The 22,425-nt window shown below is 52.6% G+C and overlaps 1 protein-coding gene across 2 annotated transcripts in view; it reads right to left on the bottom strand.

Moving 5' to 3' along the window:
• ECE1 (endothelin converting enzyme 1) overlaps positions 1 to 22,425 on the bottom strand; it is a 115,350-nt gene that overhangs the window by 7,579 nt on the left and 85,346 nt on the right. For both annotated transcript variants that reach the window (XM_033841800.2, XM_033841793.2), the window contains exons 6-14: positions 21,203 to 21,349; positions 19,966 to 20,031; positions 18,643 to 18,834; positions 12,758 to 12,900; positions 11,062 to 11,176; positions 6,216 to 6,326; positions 4,880 to 4,978; positions 4,348 to 4,425; positions 2,728 to 2,831 (exon numbers count right to left, since the gene is read on the bottom strand). In XM_033841800.2, the coding sequence (XP_033697691.1) occupies positions 2,728 to 2,831; positions 4,348 to 4,425; positions 4,880 to 4,978; positions 6,216 to 6,326; positions 11,062 to 11,176; positions 12,758 to 12,900; positions 18,643 to 18,834; positions 19,966 to 20,031; positions 21,203 to 21,349 (1,055 nt within the window). The remainder of the gene's footprint in view (positions 1 to 2,727; positions 2,832 to 4,347; positions 4,426 to 4,879; positions 4,979 to 6,215; positions 6,327 to 11,061; positions 11,177 to 12,757; positions 12,901 to 18,642; positions 18,835 to 19,965; positions 20,032 to 21,202; positions 21,350 to 22,425) is intronic.

The raw sequence follows: 22,425 nt of genomic DNA, 5'->3' as shown, positions 1-22,425 counted from the left end.
CTTCCCTGGTGGTCCAGTGGTTAAGACTGCGCTCCCACCGCAGGGGGCACGGGTTCAATCCCTGGTCGGGGTACTAAGATCCCCCATGCCATGCTGCGTGGTCAAATACAAAATTAAAAAAATGTTGAGCATAAAAAAAAAAAAAGAACAAAACAGATCATTACATACTAAAAAGTCGTTACAATCCAGGCTCAAAATGTATTGGTCAGCAGTTTTCAAAGTGTGCTCTGTGGACACCTGGCGGGATGGGAATCCCTCAGTTCCCTTTCAGGGGTTCTGTGAGGTCAAACTATTTTCATAATAATGTTAAGATGTTATTCGCCTTTCCCATCGTGTTGACGTTACACTGATGGTGTAAAAGCAACGCTGGGTAAAACTGCTGGAGTCCTAGAGCTGAGTCAAGCTGGTGGTACCGGCTGTTCAATTGGTCACCGTGTTCTTCACCAGAAAAAAAAAAGTCATTTTCACTTAAGAACATCCTTGATGACGCAGCATAACTATTAACTTCATTAAATCTAGACCCTTGAGTACAAGTCTCTGAATATTATGCGTGACCAGATGGGAACCACTCATAAGCATTTCTGTTTTTTTCATGGAACACCATTTGTACTTGAGAGGATGACGGGTGTTTGACAGACATATCCTTGAAAATGAATAGCGTGAACTCATCACCTCAAGGAAAACAACCGACACCATTTGTTGCCAATGATAAAAATGCAAGGTTTCCAAAAACCTGAAGTTTCAAGCAAAATTTTGAAAAACTGGTATCGGCCACCACAAACTTGATAGCTGCCCAACATTTAAAGACTTCTCTCTGGAGGTCAGCAGTGATATTAACAAAGGTGGATTTTTTTTGATATTCTAAAATGAAGAAGTTACTGTTTGGAAGATATGTGAAGTTCAGTGAAGCACTGTTTTCCCAATGACCAATGCACGGTGTTACAAAATCATATCGCGGTAAAAGATTCATTCAAAGCGCAAGACAGACCGACGGATTTTAGTGTAACAGAATATGAAAAGTTTATGAATATGGTTTCGGAGGGCGGTGCAACTAACCTTTAAGAAAGTTACACCTGTCGCGTTTTGGTATAGTATCAACGAAGGATGTGCACATGTATCAAAAAGCCTGTTCAAAGGTTCCTCCCTTTTCTAACTACATGTCTGTGTGAGGCTAGAATTTCTTTATTCCTATCTTTTCTTTTTTTTTTTCGGCCACACCGCATGTGGAACATCCCCAACCAGGAACTGAACCTGTGTCCCCTGTACTGGAAGTGTGGAGTCTTAACCACTGGACCACTGGGGAAGTCCTAGGGTTTCTTTATATATTTCAAAAACAATATATTGTAACAGAATGAAGGCAGAAGCAGATGTGAGAATCTGGCTGTCTTCTATTAAGCCAAACATTAAAGAAATTTGCAAAAAGTAAAACAATACCTCTCTTCTCAATAAATTTAAAAAAAATTGTTCTTTTTCATAAAATTTTCAGAGAAATCAATATAACTCCCATAGGGCTTCCCTGGTGGCACAGTGGTTAAGAATCTGTCTGCCAATGCAGGGGACACAGGTTCGAGCCCTGGTCTGGGAAGATCCCACATGCCACAGAGCAACTAAGCTCGTGCGCCACAACTACTGAGCCTGTGCTCTAGAGCCCGCAAGCCACAACTACTGAGCCCATGTGCCACAACAACTGAAGCCTGCGTGCCTAGAGCCCGTGCTCTGCAACAAGAGAAGCCACTGCAATGAGAAGCCTGCATACTGCAACGAAGAGTAGCCCCCGTTCGTCACAGCTAGAGAAAGCCCGCGTGCAGCAACGAAGACCCAACGCAGCCAAAAATAAATAAATAAAATAAATTTGTTAAAAAAAAAAAATATATATATATATAACTCCCATAAACAAAAAAGCTTTTGGGGGTTCAATAATTTTAAGAGTGTAGAAGGGGCCCTGATGGTAGATAGTAATGAAACACTTGGCTTCCAAATGGTTTTTCTGGTGGGAAGGGCCAGTGGGGAGTGGAGTGAGACAGAAAGGATATTTTCTCCAAGAGCCTCGACAGTCACTATGTCTCCTCCAGTAAGCCCCACAGAGATGTATTAAGGGGTGGGTATATTAATGAGTAGGAGACTAACTTTAGATGGAAAATTTTAAGCTCAATTAAAAGACTTCAAATAAATTCACAGCACTGGGGCAGTGCCTGTGCCTTATTCTGGAGATCAAAAACCACCTTCTTGTACGTTTATGGGGAGCCCTGGTTGAAGACAACTCAAACCCCTGTTGTCCACAAGAGGGAGCCAGAGGCAAAGAAGTTGCCTTCTCTTTTCTCTAAGATTTACCCTGCAAAATGTTTTAGGCATGGAGGGAGTTTAGTCTGAGAACTAGTACTAGGCTGATTACATCTGAGTTTTCTAGGAGGCTATTAAGCTCCCCCCATCCTATCTACAGATAATGAAGGAAAGGCTCCGAACGCTGAAGTGGTGGAGCTGGGCGGTGATGCCAGGCCCGCTCAACTCCAGGGACGAAGCTCCGTCTGGCAACAGGCTGGGCTCTAAGGGCACACAGACTCGGGCTGATCTCAGCTCCCGGCTTCTGAGCGGGGTAACAGCCGCCCGCGCTCCTCAGAGGGCCCTCGTGACAGTCACATCCCGCACCCTACTCGTGCTGAAGGAGAGCTGGGCCCCCATACCTGCCTGCAGGAGCCCGTGCCCTCCCAGCGAGGCCCGAGGACTCACTGATCTCTGTTGGGCGCTTTCCGGAGCTGGTCGGCAGTGACCCTCCATGAGAAGTTGAAAAACCGCATGGCGTTCTCGAAGTAAAGGTCTGGAACCGCGGTGTACTGGACAGGCGGGAGCAAGCCACAGGGTCAGAGCCCACTCAGGTCCCTGAACGCAAACCGTGTCTTCTAAAACCGAGGAAACTGAGACCCCATGCAGTCAGGGGGCTGGTCCGCAGGGCAGAGACTAGAACGGAGGGCTCAGAGCTGCAGGCTTGGGCTCTTCCCTTGGCCCTCACCCTGCTGGGGCCTGCCCCCCCCCACACTCCAAGGACACACCAAGAGCTTCACCCAGGGCCGCCCAGCACCCAACAGTGTCTCAAGGCACCAGGAAGCCCCTGCAGCCGTGCCAGGGCCTTAGGTGGGAAATATGTCCAGTGGGGTCCAGAACTTTCTGCGATGATGGACATGTTCTACGCCTATGTTGTCGGATACGGTCGACAGCAGCCACATGTGGCTTCTGAGCATTTCAAATGTGGCTAGTGCAACCTTTTAACTTAATTATTTAATTCATTTTGATTTTAATTAATTAGCCATCTGTGGCTAGTAGCTACCACGCTGGCCAGCACAGACCTCATAAATCCAGCTGGGATCTGTGAAGCCTCAGGGGACAGGCGTTACTGCACACCTTCCTCACCACTCAGCCCGGCCTTTCAGCTCTTGCCAGGGGCAAGGTTCTCCCTTAGATCTGCTCTAGGACTTTTTGGCTTTACATCAGGGCTCTGGTAAAATGCTAGGCCCTTGGGGTCATGACTCCAATCCTGTGGGGTCTGCCTGGGCTGTCTCCAGGAGCCCCTCGTCTTATATCATGATATCCTGGAGTGTCTAAAATTACTCTCAAGGAAAAAGGCTGCAGAATGAGTCCCATATTCTCAGAAGTAGTTTTAATATTCTTTGGTTTTAAATATAACCATGATGAGCGGTTATTACAATTTCTAAAATGCCTGAATTCACAAATTTCAATTATAAGGTATAAAACTTTATCTTTCGGGGCAGAAGCACAATCCGTTTAAAGGAGTGATTTGCCCAAAGGTCTAACCACCAGGGATGTATCAACTATGCTTGTTGCCTAAATTAAGCTTAAATGTGCACTTGGGATTTATTCTTCCTCTTTCCCATTAGCATTTCCAAGTCCGAATGAGAGGTCCAGGTTTCTCTGGGGAGGTTGGCGAGAAGCCTGGGGATAGGAGGCAACTCGGGGGTCTGGGAAGTGTATGAGGGGTTCCACTCTGTACTCCGCCCCCTGATGCTTTAGGGACACCGATTCTCTCTACACCTTCTAGGATCTGTTTTCCCCCGTTATTTCCCACTCATTCAGTAGAGCTGACTGTGCTGTGCTGGTCATTGACTGCTAGCGGCTCTGGGGAGGTGGGGGTCACCGGCTGGCCCAGGAGAGGAAGGAGCAGATAATGGCTCCTTAGTTCGCGGTCCATGCCCAAACCCCACAGCACATCAACTCCAGATGTCTTGACAGTCATGGTGCCTCCAGTGGCCCACCCAGACCCAGCCTCTGCCCTTTCCCAAGCGGGGTCCCCATGGGTATTCAGGAATGCAAGGGGGCAGGGTGGGAGCCACTCACATCACTGAACACTTTGTCCAGCTCCTTGGGGTCCATGATAAAGTTGGGGTAGCCTATCATGTTGTAGATCGCATCCGCCTGGGCAGGAGAGACACAGAGGACAGTGAACGCCCAGCAGTGCTCTGTGGGTGCCGGGCTCAGGGTCTGGGCCAAGGGGAAACGGCCCAGCTCCTCCCATCTCAGAGCTTTCACGTCCCTTCCTCTTGTCTAACTTCCACTTATCCTCGGGGTCTCTGCCTAAATGTCATGTCCCGAGGGAAGCCTTCCCTGGTCACCACCCCCTGCTGGGCTGCGCCTCACCCATGGTCACACCTCCCTTGCGCACTTAGCACAGTTTGTTTTCATACAGTCGTTAATCCGATCATGTGTTCAAGGCTGTCCCTCCATCGTGCTGGACTTTCCACCTCCTGAACGCAGGACAGCAACCGTGCTGCGCTCATTGGATAAAACTAGTCCCTCCTTCATCCACCCTCGTCTCTCTGAGGCTGCTGCCCTCTGTGCGGGACCCCTCCCAGCACCCGTCCAGCCTCACCTTTTCCTTGGCTGATTTCCGAGTGTCTTCATCCATCCACTTCAGGGTGCTCAGGCTCTCTTCAAACGCCTTCTTGATCTCCAGGATTATCTCGCTGGCCTGAGGAGACAGCAGCTGAACCAGTCAGGTCTGGGCACTGGACTTGCCTAAAGGCAGTGGGCATCCCAGGGAGAAGGATGACGCCAGGCCAGAGACTCAACTCAGATCCTGGCTCGAGGCCTTGTCCTCCAAGGTGCTGGGCTAAGGAGGGGGGCCACAGCCATGTTCCCCCAAACTCGTTCCTCTGAACACTAACATCCTGTGAGATGAGACTGGACTTCTGTAAACAGGGCTCCCTGGTCAAATACACTCAGGGCAAGCTTTGGAAAAGTCTCTTTGCTGTGGGACTTTTCAGAGCCTTTACTGGGTACCAGGCGCTGCAACTCTTTTTAGAGATGCCGGAATATGTAGCTGTTCTCAGATGTACTGGACCACAGAATTCCTTTCTGATGGACTGGGCTTTAAAATCTAGAGAGGTCGAGTTCTGAGGAGCGGTTTCAGAAATGCTCTGCTTGGGCTGGAGATGAATGGCTGCTTTTGAGGGTGATAACGTCGAGAGCAGACCCGGAGACTGAAGGCTCTAGGGCAGGGGAAGGTGGAGTCGGGCAGCAGAAAGAGCAGAGGGACTGATGGCATCAGCCACTAACAGGTAGGTCATGGTCAGTCACGTAATAGATTTGAGTCTCAGTTTGCTAACCTCTGACTGCAAATAATATCTATGCAGTTAAACTTAGAAATAAAAGTGGTACCAAGGACGTAACAGCTACCATTTATTGAGCCCTTCTTCTGTGCCAGGTGCCCTCTTGTGTGCACTATGTCATTTAGTCTCCACTGGCAGGATGGACACTCCCACTTCCATGTTCACGGAGTGAGATTATCCCAAGTCACTCAGCCAGGAAGAGGTAAAGCCAGGATCTGAGCTGGGGCCTGGCTGTCTCCTGGTGCTCAGCCATGAGGTTCCTCTGTCCGTCACCCCTCGAGGTCAGGGTGCTCTGTCAACATTACCTCTCTGGGTCCTGCCTGCCCCTTGGAGGTGGAGATGGCTGGAATAACCTGGCCGGGCTGCGGTGAGGGTTACATGAGCTACTACAGATAAAGTGCCTGGTACCCGATCATAGCAGCTATTGTGCATAACTCAGATTATTCAAGGCTTTAGAAAACAGGACCTTGGAGTTAAAGCTGGAGCCCTGGCCTGGGGCAGGGAAGGTCCAGAGCAGACCAGAGCGTGGGCTGTCAGGCTCGTGAGGGGCCATCGCAGGAGTGATGTCACAGCCTGTGTGCACAGGGAGACACTTACTATGTTCTTGCTGTCCTCGGCGAAGGTCGCTTTGACGAACATGGGGCCCAGGGCGAAGCCCAAGGTGTTCTCTGTGTCACTCACGCAAAACTTCCAGCGAGGAAGACAGGTCTGGAAAACACAAGTCAGAGGGGTTACTTGGCCCCCATCCTTCTTCCCAACCCCTGTCTGTCTGGGAGGTAGCACCAGCTAGGCCCGTGCTCCTGTCCAGAACTTGAGGGAGACCTTTTCTGACCCAGTGGAAGTTATTTTAGGCACTGGACCAAGAGGCCACGGGATAGCCCTAATCACCGGCATCTACTACTTCCTGCAGAGCACTTCACAGATGCTGATGGTATCCTCTGGAGCCATCAAAATGAACCTGGGAGCCTGATGAGGAAACAGATACTCAGCCAGGGGAAACCGCTGGTCCAGAGGCCCCCAGCCACCGGAACTCTCACGTGCCTGATTCCACATCCCACGCCCCTCCTGGAAGAGGATGAGGATCCTGGTGGCAGAGAGCCTTGGGCAGTTAACTTTCTACCCCCCGGTGAGGCGCTAGCTTCAGCCCCACTTGCTCCCCTGCCCTGGCAGCCTTTGTGGACAGTCCGTATGACCACAAGTGGTGGCCCTGCTCACATAAACCCCTGTGCTGCAGAGGAAGCCCAGTCTTCTTAACCCTGAAGAGCAGGTGGTAAAAACCACCCAGGCTCAGGGTAGCCTGCTTCATAACAGCCATCAACTGGAAACAACACAAATGCCCATCGACAGGCAGATGGATAAACAAAACGTGGTATTTTTATACAACAGCACACAACTTGGAAACAAAAGGGAAGGAACAACTGATGTACACAACATGGATGAATTTCACAGCTGTTTTGCTGAGCAAAAGAAGCCCGCACAGCTGTGTGATCCCATCTACGCCCACCTCTGGGGATGCTGGGTCGGGGAGACTGATGGGAATGGCGGGCAAGGGACCCTCCTGTGCAGAGCACGCTGGACAAACGGCTGATGGAAATGTTCTCTGTCTTGATTGGGTTGGTGGTTACAGGAGTGATTTCATTTGTCAAAACTCACTAACCTGTATACTTAGTGTATACATTTTATTGTGTGTAAATTACACCTTCTAAAAATTTTTCTTAAAGGCAAGAAGGAAAAAAGGAAGGAAGAAAAAGGCACTCCAGCCTTCGCTAAGTTCTTTTTTTTTTTTTTTTTTTTGGGGTACGTGGGCCTCTCACTGTTGTGGCCTCTCCCCTTGCGGAGCACAGGCTCGGGACGTGCAGGCTCAGCGGCCATGGCTCACGGGCCCAGCCGCCCCGCGGCACGTGGGATCTTCCCAGACCAGGGCACGAACCCGTGTCCCCTGCATCGGCAGGCGGACTCCCAACCACTGCGCCACCAGGGAAGCCCCTCTAAGTTCTTTTAAACTCTCCCAGCCGTGTGTCCACTTGGCCGCCCCTCTCCTCCCCCCAACCCACCCACTGCTCTTCCTCAGCTTCAAAGCCTACAGCTGGACACGGGCTGTACCCGGACCTGGCGGAGCCTGACCCCACAGGAGGTTGGGCCCAGGGGGATTCTAACTCCTGGGCTCTGTGGGGGCTCCAGGCTGGGACGGCTGAATCACAGACTGATTCTTATTGTCTTCTCAGGGGGTTCTTCGCGTAAACCCATTCATTCACGCACGCGTTCATTAACTCACACAGCCAGTGTTCTCTGAGCAGTTCTGCTGTGCCCTGACTGTGCTAGGTCTTGCCCTCTGGGCTCAGCTGAAATGCCCAGAACATTCGGGGGAGAGACAGGTGCATAAAAAGCGTAACAGCATCAGCAATAGTAGTAAATGTTTAGTAAGTGTTTACTGGGTGCGGGGCCCCACCCTGCAGAATCCTCGCTGTTAACCCGACGAGGCAGGTACCCTCTGTGCTCCTTTCTGCAGATGAAGAACACGATGTGCAGTATGGTAGCCTTCACAGCAGACTTTGCAGGGATTCCCTCATGTAACCCCAGACAACCCTCTCGTAAATAGGGCAGTGATGAGTTACCCCTTTTTACAGATGGGAAGACTGAGCTCCCTGATCCAATGAAGTGATTTGCCCAAGGCTGTATGGTTAGAGGAAGCACTGCAAACTCAGAACTTCTGACCCAGAGCTCTGTGCTATTACCTCCCTACGAGGATGGGCACCTGGATGCTCTATAAGGCTTTACAAATTAAAAGTGTTTTCCCAAATGGAGGCCATTCCCAAGGGTCCTGTGAGATGAGGTCAGGGATGATCCCAAACAACAGATGAGAAAACTGAGGCTCAGAGAGCCTGGGAGACCACGTGTTCAGGGGACAGAGTCCCTGCCTTGTCGCGTCTGTGACCCAGGCGCTCACCCAGGACTGGTCCAAGATAGCAGCAGGTGGGGCAGGAAGGAGACTACCCAAGGTCACACAGCGGGGCTGTGCTTTGAGTTGTGCAGGACGCAAGCTGGACAGATCTGGCCTGGACCCAGAAGCAGCCATGGTGGGGAGTGGGGAGGGCCAGAGAATGAGAAACAGATGAGCAGTGTCTTCCCCCCTCAGCCCCGGGGCATCTAGTGAGCCCCAGCTCAGAGCCTCCCACGTCCAGGGTCTCCCAGCTGCCCTTGCTTCTGCCAAGGCCTTCCTGTGTCCCACCAGCTCTCAGCACCTCGTTAGTCAGCGCAGCAGCTGCACGTTGAGCCTGGTCCGGGGAACTCTAAGCATACAGTCCAGTAGTGTTATATCTACTGGCTGTGCAACCAATCTCCAGAACTTTTCATCTTGCAAATCTGAAACTCTCCACCCATTCAACAACTCCCCACTCTCCTCTCCCCACCTGCTGCCCCTGGCAACCACCAGGAAGCCCAATTTTAACTTTTGGTTCCTGCAGAGTAGAGGCTGAGTGGTGCAGAGCTCAGGGGTACGGGCTGTGGAATCCGATGTGCTGGGTTTCAGAGCCACTCCACTTACAAGCTGCGTGACTGAACAAGTCCCTTCCCCTCACTGAGCCTCAGTTGCCTCATCTGTAAAATGAGATAACAGGTTCCAAGACACAGAACTGTTGTAGGAGCTTGGTGAGATAATGCCTATAAAAAGTAAACATCCAGTGATGATATAGTTTATTCATTATCACTAATAGTGAGTAGCCAAAAGTGCCAAACGTTGTAGTCATCCAGACCTGGGTGTGAATTTGAGCTTGGCTGCTTCCTTGCTGGGTGACTAGGGAAACCCCTTACCTCGCTGAGCCTCTGTCTCCTCATCTGTAACCCGGGGTGGGGATAAAGTGATGATGGAGGCGTGTGCCCCCGACACAGAGCCGTCTCTGTAACTACCATCCCAGGTCCTGGTCAGGCCCTTCCCGTATAAAGTCTCCTGGGAGACCACGTATTCAGGGGACAGAGTCCCTGCCTTGTCGTGTCTGTGACCCAGGCACTCACCCAGGGCTGGTCCAAGATAGCAGCAGGTGGGGCAGGAAGGAGGGCAGGGCAGCCAGCTCTTCCCCTGGCCCTTCTCTGCGGGCCCAGGGTGGCCTTCGTGGCTGAGCAAGCCCCTCTTGTCAGGAACAGGGATTGTTCCCAGCCTCCCTCTCCCTCTGTCCCCTTCCTGCCAGAGGTGGGTGTACAAGGGGAGGGAGAGACAGAACTTTCCCCAGGATCAACTCTGGGGCCCACATGCTGCCATTCTCTGCCAGTCCTCATCTGGCTCTGCCCACTGCCCTGGACTCTGGGAGGGGCTGCAGGAGCAGAGTCCACCTGGCGCCAGCTCTGCTCGCCCCCTGGGGTCTTGCTAGCTGTGGTCCTGGGCGTGGGCAGGGTGTGCCGGTGTAGGGGGGCTTAGCACTCCAGCCTCCACTGCTCTGTGGCTGGGGCACCTCCTAGCTGCCTGCAGGGGTCCCGGCTTGGTGTATCCCCTCAGCACGTGAGGACTGATCGGTTTCTCTCAGCCCCCTCAGCAGACGTGGGGGCCTGGGGCACAGACCCCATCTCAGTGTCTCCGTACTGGGCTCAGAGTCTGGCACATGGTGGCAGGGCGTCAGTGAACACGCACTAGCTGGCCGTGTGAACGACACAATGACCTCCACTTCCTTGGGGAGGTGGAAGTAGCTGGAGGGCAGGGGTCACAGTGGGGCAGTTAAAGCTGGTGAAGGGACTTCCCTGGTGGTCCAGTGGCTAAGACTCCGGGCTCCCAGTGCAGGGGGCCCGGGTTTGATCCCTGGTCGGGGAACTAGATCCCACATGCGTGCTGCAACTAAGAAGCCCACATGCCGCAACTAAAAAAAAGATCCCGTGTGCCTCAACTAAGATCCCGCGGGCCTCAACTAAGACTTGGCACAGCCAAATAAAGATAAATAAATAAGTACTAAAAGATAAAATAAAATAAAATAAAGCTGGTGGAAACCACCTGGTCTGGGGCTTGGGAGGATAATGGTATCAGTGGACACTCGTGTCGTACTTACCGTGAGTCAGGGGCTGCTCCAGGGGTTTTAAATTTATGGTGAAGAAGTAGTATTATTGGGGGGGGTCCCTGTGTGAGAGGGGGCTGATGATCATAGCCACCTTGCAGGGATATGACAGTCACATGAGTTACACAAGGAAAGCCTCATCACCATCACCATTGAGAAGGAGTCGGAAGGGAAACCCAGAAGCCACCTTTTGCTCTAAATTAGCTAAATCACTGAGCGTCCTCTTCACACTTGAAGACGGTGTAATCACCTCTTCCTGGAAACTTCTGCCCACCCCTGGCTGGCTTAGATCCCCTCCTGTGCGCCCAGGGACACCATGGGGGATCCCTTCAGTGGCCCTCTTCATCCTCTGCCTGTCATCTACCTCCCTCGCGAGTTCTAGGGCCTGGCGCACAGCAGGTGCTCACCTTCTTAGTCCCGTACATGACTTCCATGAACTTCTCGTCGGCGTCCTGAAAGCGCTGATCGAGGAAGGAGCTTGTTTTCCGCACCAGGTTCCAGATCATGTAGTTGTTCAGCAGGCTGGGGCAAGAAGATGACAGACAGGCTCAGAAGTGCCCCAGGTTGGATGCACAGCAGCATTCCCCCCACTGGCCTCTAGGGGGCGCTCACAGAGATGCACCCTGGATGCTGTGTGGTACTGGGCTGAAGAAGGGAAGGAGTGGCCATTTCCAATGCTTGGGGAAGACCCAGCCAGAAGGCCAAAGATGGGAAAGCGGGCCTAAGAATCGGAGGGGAAGGAAGGAGGCTCTGGCCAGCCAGGCGAAGTTCTATATGAATGAGAGCTCTCACTGCCCCCATCCCCAGGGCGCAGAGAACCATCTGTGGCTGGTGTCACCTTTGCAAATAAGTCACCTTCACACATAGATATAGTGTTCACTATGGTGAACATCCAGCCTCAAACTGGAACCAACCTGAAAGTCTGACAAGTGGGGAACAGTGAGTAAATAATCATATTTATACTTGATGGAATATTATGTAGCCATGAAAAATGAGACCTGCAGAGGGTCTGGGACGACATGGGGAAGGTGCTTATGGTAAAGGTCAAGGGAAAAGCAGACTATACACGTGGTCACGATGATGGCGAAAAAAGGAACCATGTATTAGAAAATCCACCTCTTGCTCTCTCTCTCACATACCTGCTTCTCTCTAAAAACACACATACACATCCCATAAGATCAACATGAGTGTTTTGGGTAATTTGAATTTTTTTCTGTAGTTAAAAACATTTCTGCAACAAATCTTTACAATTAAAAAATCATAGGACTTCCCTGGTGGTCCAGTGGTTAAGAATCTGCCTTCCAATGCAGGGGACGCAGGTTCAATCGCTGATCGGGGAACTAAGATTCCACATGCCGGGGGGCAACTAAGCCTGCGCGCTCTAGAGCCTGCATGCCACAACTAGAGAGCCCGTGTGCCGCAACTAAGACCTGACGCAGCCAAATAAATAAATAATTAAAAATTATTTATTATTTTTGGCTGCGTTGGGTCTTCATTGCTGTGCGTGGGCTGTCTCTAGTTGCGGCGAGCGGGGGCTACTCTTCATTGTGGGGCACGGGCTTCTCATTGTGGTGGCTTGTTTTGTTGCGGAGCACGGGCTCTAGGTGTGCGGGCTTCAAGAGTTGTGGCACACGGGCTCAGTAGTTGTGGCTCGCGGGCTCTAGAGCACAGGCTCAGTAGTTGTGGCACACAGGCCTAGTTGCTCTGCGGCATGTGGTATCTTCCCGGACCAGGGCTCAAACCCGCGTCCCCCTCCACTGGCAGGCGGACTCCTAACCACTGCACCCCCAAGGAAGCCCACTAAATAAATATTTTTTAAAAATCATAAATATTAACTAAATTATTAGCTAACATTTACTGAGTCCCATTCAGTGTCAGGCACTCTGTTAAAATACTTCACACAGATTATTTCACTCAGTTCTCTGTATTTGTATCCCCATTTTATGGATGAGGAAAATGAACCCGAAAAAGGGAAAGAAACGTGCCCAAGGCTACCAAGCTGGCGGGCGGAGGAGCCTGGGTACCCTGCAGCCTCTCACAGAAGCCAGCCCAGGGCCCATGTTCCTAGTCAGTGTGGCCCCCGTCCCGGCCGGGTGCCCTTACCATTTGTCTGTGATGTTGATGAGGGTGGAGACCTGGCTCAGGTACTCTTTGTCATAGACGACTATAGGCTCGGATTCGTTGATCTCCACGGGGTAGAAGATGGTGTTGAGGAAGGGCAGCCAGTTGATGGCGGGCGCCAAGGCCTGGAAGGGAAGCAGACAGCGTGACTCTGGCTGGGCTGCTTCTCCTCAGAGCCCAGGACTCTAGGTCGTTCTTCTGAAGAAGGCGCCATTGAGCCCTCACCGCAGACAAAGCAAAGAGCTGGGCGCTGGCTGACGGTGCACTGGGCAGATGCGATGTCAAACCCAGGCTGGCTGACTGTTGTCAGGGACGCTGTACGTATAGAACCGTAAGGCACCAAACACCAAACTGTAACTCGAAATGGAATAAGAGGAGACACAGTGAGAGCAGCGGCAGCCACTGCTGGTCAAGCCCCTCCAGGGCCAGGGGCCACCATCAGTGACACACATCTTCTCTCAGTTGGACCTCACGACAAGCCTAGGCAGTAGGTACCATTATCCCCATTTTACTGATGAGGAAACTGAGCCTCAGAGGGATCTGCAATGGATGTGTGTAGAATCGGGAGCCAACTGCCTGGGTTCATACGCTTACCAGCTGTGTGACCTGGAGTAAGTGGATGAACTCCTCTGTGCCTCGGGATCTCATCTGAAAAGTGAGGCTCATCATCATCATAAAACCCACCCCACAGGGTTAGTGTGAGAATTAAACAAGGAATCCTGTCGGTTCTACTCAACATGTGGTCCTGTAACATCAACTAGGTTCTATATGATCAGTCTTCTGTATGATTGGTAACTACAAGAATAACAGCAGTGGAGTGCATAGAATTCTCTGGTCCACAGGAGGTCTTTCTCAGGCATGGGATCTGGAAAAGCAAGCATAGGATGATAACCCCAGCAAGAGAGGAAAAGCCCTCAGCTCAGCCCATGCCCACACAGGAAGCCAGTCAGCTCTATTTTAAGATAATATAAAAGGAGCACCTGCACACAACCCTCCCCACAGAGGCACATGCCACTTTGCATAACTCCCAGCTCCCAGAGGGCTGCACTTGCCCTTGGCCCGCCTAACGGCAGCCCCACTGCACAGAGCTCCCATCTGTCTATCTTCGGGGTCTCCGTGTCCACAGCCAGGAGTTCCATTTCCCACCAGGCAGCCTCCAGCCATGCGAGCTATTTCTCAAGGTTCCAATTATTGTCTTGTGAGTGTTTTGATGACCAAGTGGCACAACTTTAAGAAAAAATTGTGGTAACATAAAATTTACCACCTTAGCCATGTTTCAGTGTACAGTTCAGTGGCATTAAGTATAATATATTCATGTTCTGTAACCATCACCACCATCCATCCACAGAGTTCATCTTGCAAAACTGAAACTCTGAATCTATTAAAAATAACTCCCCCATTCCCCTCCCTCAGCCCTAGACAACCACCATTCTATTTTCTGTCTGTGAACCTGACTACTCTATGTACCTCATCTAAGTGGAACCATGCAGTCTATTTGTCCTTGGGACTGGCTTATTTAACTTAGCATAATGTCCTCAAGTTACACAACTTTTGAATGGACTGCTCTAGTCCTATTTTCCCCATATGTTCTGTTGTTTTTAGTTCTTTTCAGTCCTGTAGTTTTACAGGATGCAAGGTTTTTCAGGACTGCATATACTGTGTTACAGCAAAAATGCCTGTAACGTCCATGGTATCTGGCATTTAGCAAGCAATCAGTGTTAGCTATTATAATCATTGATGAGCTATTGTAATCACTGCTCAAAGTCTCCCAAGAGTGGTCCTGGGACTGATTCCAAATTCTGACCTTTGTTTCCTTGAAAACGGGCAAAATGTGAGACAAATAAAGGAAGCGAGAGATGCCTTATAAATGGCCTTCACACAGGAAGATCAATTAAGAACGTAAAATCAGTGACATCGATGAATCTGTAACCTGCTGGTAAATACTTATAATGTCCTCAGTGACAGAGGCAGCCATAAAAACCTCCCACTTGACAGTCTCTCTGGTTTTAAAGGGCAGCTCAGCTGCTGGGGAACAAGGACCTGAAAGGACTGAGGAGGGCAGGTCCCGTGGGCAGTGGTGTGCTGGTAAACATTTAACAACTGGCTCTCAGTGATGCCGGATAATTTGCATTCCCACCATGACCTACTGCAAACTACCCACAGAGTTGGGAAGAGCTGTGCTCAGTTGCCCCAATACATCCCCATCTGCCTGGCACCAAGGTGAGCTGGAAGAGCCCTGTTTTGGAGAAGACCTAGATTGGGGTCCCCACCATGAACCAGCTCTGGACCTCAAGTCACTTTGCAGCCTTTCTCTCAAATGGAGACAAAAATCCCTACCAAGGGGCTTCCCAGGTGGCGCAGTGGTTGAGAGTCCGCCTGCCAATGCAGGGGACACGGGTTCGAGCCCTGGTCTGGGAGGATCCCACATGCCGTGGAGCAACTGGGCCCGTGAGCCACAACTCCTGAGCCTGCGCGTCTGGAGCCTGTGCTCCGCAACAAGAGGCCACGACAGTGAGAGGCCCGCGCACCGCGATAAAGAGTGGCTCCCGCTCGCCACAACTGGAGAAAGCCTTCGCACAGAAACAAAGACCCAACGCAGCCAAAAATAATAAATAAATTAATTAATTAAAAAAAAAAGCTGACGCAGCCACAGATAAAATAAAAATAAATTAAAAAAAAAATCCCTGCCAAGGGTGGGCTACTCTGTGCCTCTCGGGACAGCTTATACAATAAATCGAGCTTCTTTTTTCCCGTAGCTTGTCCATTCCTCCCTCTCTTCCTGGCAAGAGCTCCTTAAGCAGGTGACCTCTGGGGCTCCCCATCAAATTTCTGTGGCTGCAAAACTTGAAGGTGTCCAGGTGAGATGGTCAAACAGGGCTCAACACTTAGAGCTACCTGACAGTGTGACCTGCTGGCAAAGCCCCCCGGGAAAATCGCCAAGTTTACAAAATGTCGCTGTTTATACAATTAACAAGAGCTTCCTAAACTGCAGGTGATTGGAACTCTCTGATCAGGGTACAGATACAGGTGATGATAAATCCCCGTATACTTAACACAAGCCTGTTCCTTTCGGGAGAGCAGGTGTTCTGTGCAGGTAAATTCCCGCAACTCTGAAACAGAGTGCGTGTTGAATACCAGGATTTTCACATTTTCAATCTTTACTGATTTAGTGAACACTTCACTTAAACCCGAGTGCCTGGGTCCATCTCCATGGAGACGGCTGTTTTAACCAACCAGGACATTCCACTTGTGACTCAAAGCCTTTGGGGCACACAGATGAGCTCTATTTTCCACACTTGCAGCCAAAGAGCACTGCTGGTCACCAAGCACCCAGCTCAAGTAGGCTTGCAATGTGGGAGAGGAACGAGGACGCTCCCAGGCTCTAACTCAGCTGAAGAATTTAGAGCAGAGGATGGGGCTCATTCCCAATCAATTTTTGGTGTGGAAGGTCCTAGAAAGGAACAGGAAGGTCCTCAAGCCCCTAGAGAAGCAACACAAGGATGTTGGATTCATGGGTCTGAATTCAGACTCTGCTGCTGGGGGCTTGCCTGGAACCGCCGTGTGTTCCTAGAACCACACTGTGAAAGGCTGGGGCGTCTTTCCCTGAGCCTCCTGGAGTCTGGGAAGAACACCAAATTTCCAGATACCAGGGAACAAAAAGACATTCTCTGTCCAAGGGTGGAATGAATCAAACTGGTTTAGGGCTGGAGACGTGGGCTGTCATCACCGATGACACAGGAATAATACTAAGATCGATTACTGTAATATGTTCGAATTGCATGTCAGTTTACAAGATGAGATCCCATCCTTTGCCTTATCTCACCGTCATGCAACCCCATGGGCAGGGCAGGCCAATTCTCATCCAGGACACCAGGCTTCAGGGGTCCAGGACTTCTTTAAACACTAGATATAATATTTTTATACGTAACCATGTCCATTTCTCCTGAGAGATGCGCCACAGTTTTCAACCTGTCCTCAAAGAATTCTGTGACTTAAAGTTAAGAACCACTGCCCCTTACGAGGGCAGGGGCTGTCCCTCATTTGTCTCTGTGTTCTGCAATGGAGCAGGTGTAAATGAGCAAGCAAAGCCCATTTTACAAGGAAGGAAACCGAGGCTCAAAGAGGGGGTTATGTGACTTGCCCAAGGCTCACGGTGGGGCTGGGCCAGAGCAGTCTTCTGACTCCAAGCCCAGGACTCACACAACTCCAGGCTGCTGCCTCTGCTAAAATCCTCCCCACCTTGGGAGCTCTGTAGCTGGGAGGGAGGAAAAGCCTTTCCTTGCTTGCTTGGAAGAACAGAGCGAAAGCAATGGTGAAAAGACATCTAGGGGCAGAGCCTGGAAGCCACGCTGGGGCAGATGTGCCCAGGGCTGCTGTGTTTTCTTGGCCACTCTCGGGCTGTCAGTTGCCTTCGTGGCCACTGCAGGGGGGAGAGGGACTGCTGGAGCCCTTCTGGGCTGAGAACTGGGCAGCTGGAGCAAACCAAACCATGTTGCACAAACAGCATCTCCCTCGACTTCCTGGCCTCGGAGCGGAAAAACAGTGCCAGATGGTGCCCAGCACAGGCTGCTGATCTCCATAACAATCCACTCAGCACCGCTCCCCCCGATGCCAGCTTCTCTGGGGACCTAAAGGGCAGCTGGCACCCAGAAGGAGGCCAGGCTCTCTTGCCCTCATCCCCAGCCTTTGTGTGGGCTGCACCTCCGCCTGGGACACTCAGTCAGCCTGGCCCCTGCTCACTTATTCATTAGACTCACCCTCCCTGACTTAGCTCTGCCCCTGGTCCCAGTGCCCTGCTTCTTTTGTCCAAAGCACTCGGCAATGAGATTGAGCTTGTTTCCTCGCTGGTGTCCCTTACTCGCCTGGAAGCACGTCAAGAGCAAGGCCCCAAGGTAGCCCCATAGACACCTGTTGGAGGGAGGGATGGAGAGAGAAAAAGGGGTAGGGACCTAGGTGTTCTTCCCTAAAGCAGCAGAGATGAGCCAAACTCTAATGGATGGGGAGGACTCGGCTGGGCAGAGGAAGAGTGAAGCCTCAACACAGGTGGCCTGGACATCCTTCCGAGCAGGGAAGCACGGCCTAGCCGAGCATTCCTGGGCGATGGCAGGAAACAGGAAGATTGACTAAGGCCATTCTGCTGATTCCTCTGCGACCCCAGAGCCTGGGGGAAGGCTGGACACCAACATGCCACGAACTGGAAAGAAGGAACTGGCAGGCAATCAACTCACTACCTGCAAGTCCCAAGCAGCCACCAGGGGGCAGGCTTTGATAGAGGCTGACCTACAGACGAGACATCGACTTCTCAGATGGGTACACCCAGTGCAGAGGGCGACTGACCCCAACCCTGTTACAGCTCCAGGAGGTCACCAGGGTCGTGGTCAAAAGCAGAGCTCCAGTGAACCAAGCCTGAGTCCAGGTCCCAGCTCCCCTGCCACTTAGGAGCCTAGAGGCCTTGAGCACATCACCTAACCTCCCGGCTCGGAAAAGGGAGGTGACATCAGAACCCAACCTTCACGTTTATTGTGCACCAGGCTTGATGTACTTGAGCTTGAGAGACTGGAAATGCCCAGTCAGTGTGAGCCAATATTATCACGACCACAGAGTCTCCCCAGGTAGCTGCGGTTGCAGAAAAGCAGCCTGGCGTAGGGCAAGAGACTGGCTTTGGCTGGTCTCCGGCTGTGTGGCCTTACGCAGGCAACTCTAATTCCCTAAGCCTCAGTTCCGTCTGTGAACTGGGGACAACAACCACCCCTGCTTCACGGGGTTGTTCTGAGGGTCTGGTGCAGGGGGTGTCAACACCCCAGTCTAGTGCCCTCCATCCTGAATGCTGTGCTGCCTCCGCCTCCGCGTCAGCAGAGCTCAGCTACCTGCAGTTCGGCTGCTGTCACTTTGTGGTAGAGGAGCTCCTCGTCCCGGCGCTTCTCCTGGGGGATGGTGATGTTGGCCAGTGCTGTCTCAAAGTCCAGGATCTGCTGCATCTGGGGCCGGATGGTGTCCTCGTCCCCTCCGCCCAGCAGCTTTCCCAGCTGGACCATGTAGTTCAGGTATCCCGTCAGCACCTGTGGGACCCAGCACCCCCCATCCGTCAGTGGCTGCTACCCACTGCCCACTGGACAAGGGGGGCAGGGTGGGGCAGGCCAGCTGCAGCCCTGCGCAGGGAGCCAGGGGGCTGGGGGGTTTCATCCAGGATACCCGCCGGAAACTAGCTTCAAGAATGGTTTTGGCAGTGCACTCCTTCACTGGTTCCCCATGGCCCTCAGGATAAAGCCCACAAAGGTCCCGAAGTGGGCTGGTCCCTGCTGTCCCAGCCCACACTCCCTCCTGGACGCCCATCACATGGAAGCCACCAATTGGGCCATCGCTCAATTATTGGAACGCACTTCTGATCCACCCTGCTCTACCAGGCCCCCAGATTTGAATTAGGTCTCCAGGTTACTTTCTCAGCTCACCCTTCCCTTCTCACAATTTATCATCATGCCTCTAATCGGGTGGTTAGTTACTTAACATCTGCCTCCCCTCCTAGACTCGAAGCCCCATGGGGCAGGGACCAAGCTGGTCTTGTTCACCACTATCTCCCTAGCATCAGGCACTTGGTAGCCACTTGCTCAATACAGTGGGTGGAATCATGAATGGACAGTCAATGAACCTCAGGCCAGGTCTCCCTGGGACATCACAGGAGGCAGCCAGGGGGAGGGAAAGGTGTGGACTTTGGAGTTAGCGGATCTGGATGAGAATCTCAGCCTCACCACTGACGACTAGCTGTGTGACCTTGATAAGGTCACTTAGCATCTCTGAGCCTTATTTCCTCCTCTGTAACAGGCCAGGTAAAAATAATGTCCATGTGACACATAAGGCGAATGAAGTTCAGAGATGTTCAGTACCTGCAGGGTGACTGGGAAGGCCAGAGGTGATGTGTATATAAGGTGGGCATTATCACTGCCTCGCTCTAGAACGGGGACAAATGACACCTGTCCCCTGTGCCCACGGTGCCTGAATATGGAAGAGCCTTACTCTAGAATGGGGACAAATGATACCCCTCCCCTGCCAGGGACTGCCAGGTAAGGGACACCTCTATGCTCCTCTAGCTTCAAAGACCTGCAGAGGTGTGTACACTGAGGGAACACCGAGGGGGACGAACCATGGAGAGAGGTGGTCTGGGCGGGAGCCACTCTCTGAAGAGGCACACCTACCTTCTCATTCTCGGTTTTGTTCAGGTAATAATCCCTCGAGGGTAAGCCCAGGCCAGACTGGTCCACCTGAAGAGAAAGGCGGGGGTGAGAGGGGATCTCCCGTTGCGCTCGCACACCTGCGCACGCACACCTGCGCACGCACACCTGCACGCAGTCTCTGTTCGCTCCAGGGACGGCAGGCACGTGGCAACGGAGGAGCAGCTCAGACCCCAGCAGGAGCACAAGCTGGTAGCCGAGGCCACCCCTGGGATGGGCCCCCCAGCGAGGGGACAGACACATGTCGGGCTACATTCCTTCCCACACATGTGGTCAGCCGTGGGGATTTGGGGCCCTTCTGAAGGTCAGACGGAACCACCCTCCTCTTTAAACTCCTTCTAGGCTCGGCAGAGCACTTCTGCTTCATTGAACACTTCCCAAGGTGGTGAGCAGTCCAGAGCCACTCACAGCTGTGTCACCTTGGTCAAGTTGCCGAACCTTTCTGATCCTCAGGTTCTTGACCTGGAAAATAGGGGAACTATCTGACCCGCAGAGCTGGAATGAGGATTCAAGGAAAGAGTGCCAGTGAGGGCCTTGTTGGGTGCTGGGCAGGTAGGGAGGGCCAATCCCTGATAGCTCCTATCAGAGCCTTGGGCCGCACCTTGACATACCTAGAGTAGGTATTGCTGTAGTTCATTTGACTGACAAGGAAATTGCATCTCAGAGAGGCCGAGGCACTTGCCCATGGTCACGCAGTGAGTGAGTGGCAGAGGTGGGTGGGAACTTAGCCTTCAGGAGGCCCAACCCGGTTTCTCGCTTCTGCCTCTGAGGGTGGGCAGAGCAGGGCTGGGGTCCCCTGGGTGTGCTGGTACTCAGTCTGGGGCAGGCTCTGGCAGGAAGAGGTGGACTCAAAGCTATTCCGAGCAGAGCCACAAAGGCCAGAGACTGAGCTGGGGTGACCGGGAGGTGACTCCAGCTGTGCCCAGGACTTGACATCACTCCTGGGACCCACAGTAACCAGTCAGAACCCCAAAGATTCACCTGTGCTGCAGTGACCCCCACCTACCCAAGGAAGGCAAGCCTGCCCTTTCACAACTTTCCTGCAAAAATCTCACAGTTGGGAGCCTCCAGAGATAACCAAGCTCAGAAACCAGAAGCCTGTCGCCCAAGGGCAGGTCTGCCCTCACGGGGCTGCTTGGTAAACTCAAAACAGGCCCTGGGGTCAGGCCCGGCCCTCTCCCCCGGCCTCCCGGCCCCTCACCTGGATCACGTTGCTGCTGGAGTTCTTAGAGTCTGCGCTGACGTAGACAGAGAAGAAGGGCGAGGTGCGGTAGTGGGACGTCACCACCTGCAGCGTGCCCTGGAAGTTGTCCTTGTCCCAGGGCCCCGTGATGTTCCAGCCCCCGAGCTGTGGGGAGGGAGGGGGGCCGGGGAGGGGATGAGGCGGGGTCGGGGGAGACCGGGTGTGGATTCTGACTCTGCTGCTGACTTGCTCTGTGACCCTCTGCAGTCCTCTGACCTCTCTGAGCCTCAGGAGTAAATGAAAGGGCTGGTCTGTCTTCCTTCTTTTTTTCTTTCTCTCTCTCTTCCTCCCTCCCCCTCCCTTCCTTCCTTCCTCCCTCTCTGTCTCTCTCTCTCTCTTCCTCCCTCCCTGTCTCCCCCTCCCTCCCTTCCTCCTTCCCTCCCTCCCTTCCTCCTTCCCTCCCCCCGCCCCCTCCCCTCCCCCTCCCTCCCTTCCCTCCCCCTCCCCCTCCCTTCCTTCCTTCCTCCCTCTCTCTCTGTCTGTCTCTCTCTCTTCCTCCCTCCCTCCCTCCCCCTCCCTCCCTTCCTCCTTCCCTCCCCCCTCCCCCTCCCCTCCCCTCCCTCCCTTCCCCCTCCCTTCCTTCCTTCCTCCCTCTCTCTGTCTCTCTCTCTCTTCCTCCCTCCCTCCCTCCTTTCCCTCCTTCCTCCCTCTCTCTTTTTCTCCTGGCCGTGCCATGTTGCGCAGCTTGTGGGATCTTAGTTCTCCGACCAGGGATTGAACCCACGCCCCCTGCAGTGGAAGCGCAGAGTCCTAACCACTGGACCGCCAGGGAAGCCCCTGGTGTGTCTTCATTAGGGGTTTCTGACCAGTCATGAAAACATATGGCGGCTACTCCCTAGGCAGCTGGGGATGGGGATGGGAAGGAGAATTTTCCTGTGCTCTGTTCACTTTTGCGTACTCCATCACATGAATGTAATTCCTATTAAAGCAGAAATTCAGTTGTGCCTATAAAAAAAGGGTCCTTATTCTTTAACAGGTTGGTGAGTTAAGGTCTATCAGAGTTTCTCTCCGAGTTGGGATGCTTTTCATCTCCTCAGTCTTCCCTGGTTGGGCACGTGCTGGCACGTGAGGCCTGTGCCAGCGGGGAGGGGCTGTCCCGTCCCCGATGCCCACAGCTCCCCACCCGGCTGCAGTGCCTCCCCTGAGCCCACCTAGGAGGCGGGCCTCCGGGGAGCAGCAGT

This window comes from Tursiops truncatus, chromosome 1, assembly GCF_011762595.2.
Source record: "Tursiops truncatus isolate mTurTru1 chromosome 1, mTurTru1.mat.Y, whole genome shotgun sequence".
NCBI classification, from domain to species: Eukaryota; Metazoa; Chordata; class Mammalia; order Artiodactyla; family Delphinidae; genus Tursiops; species Tursiops truncatus.
Note: the sequence above shows the minus strand (reverse complement) of the source record. Positions and strands in the feature narration are given on the sequence as shown.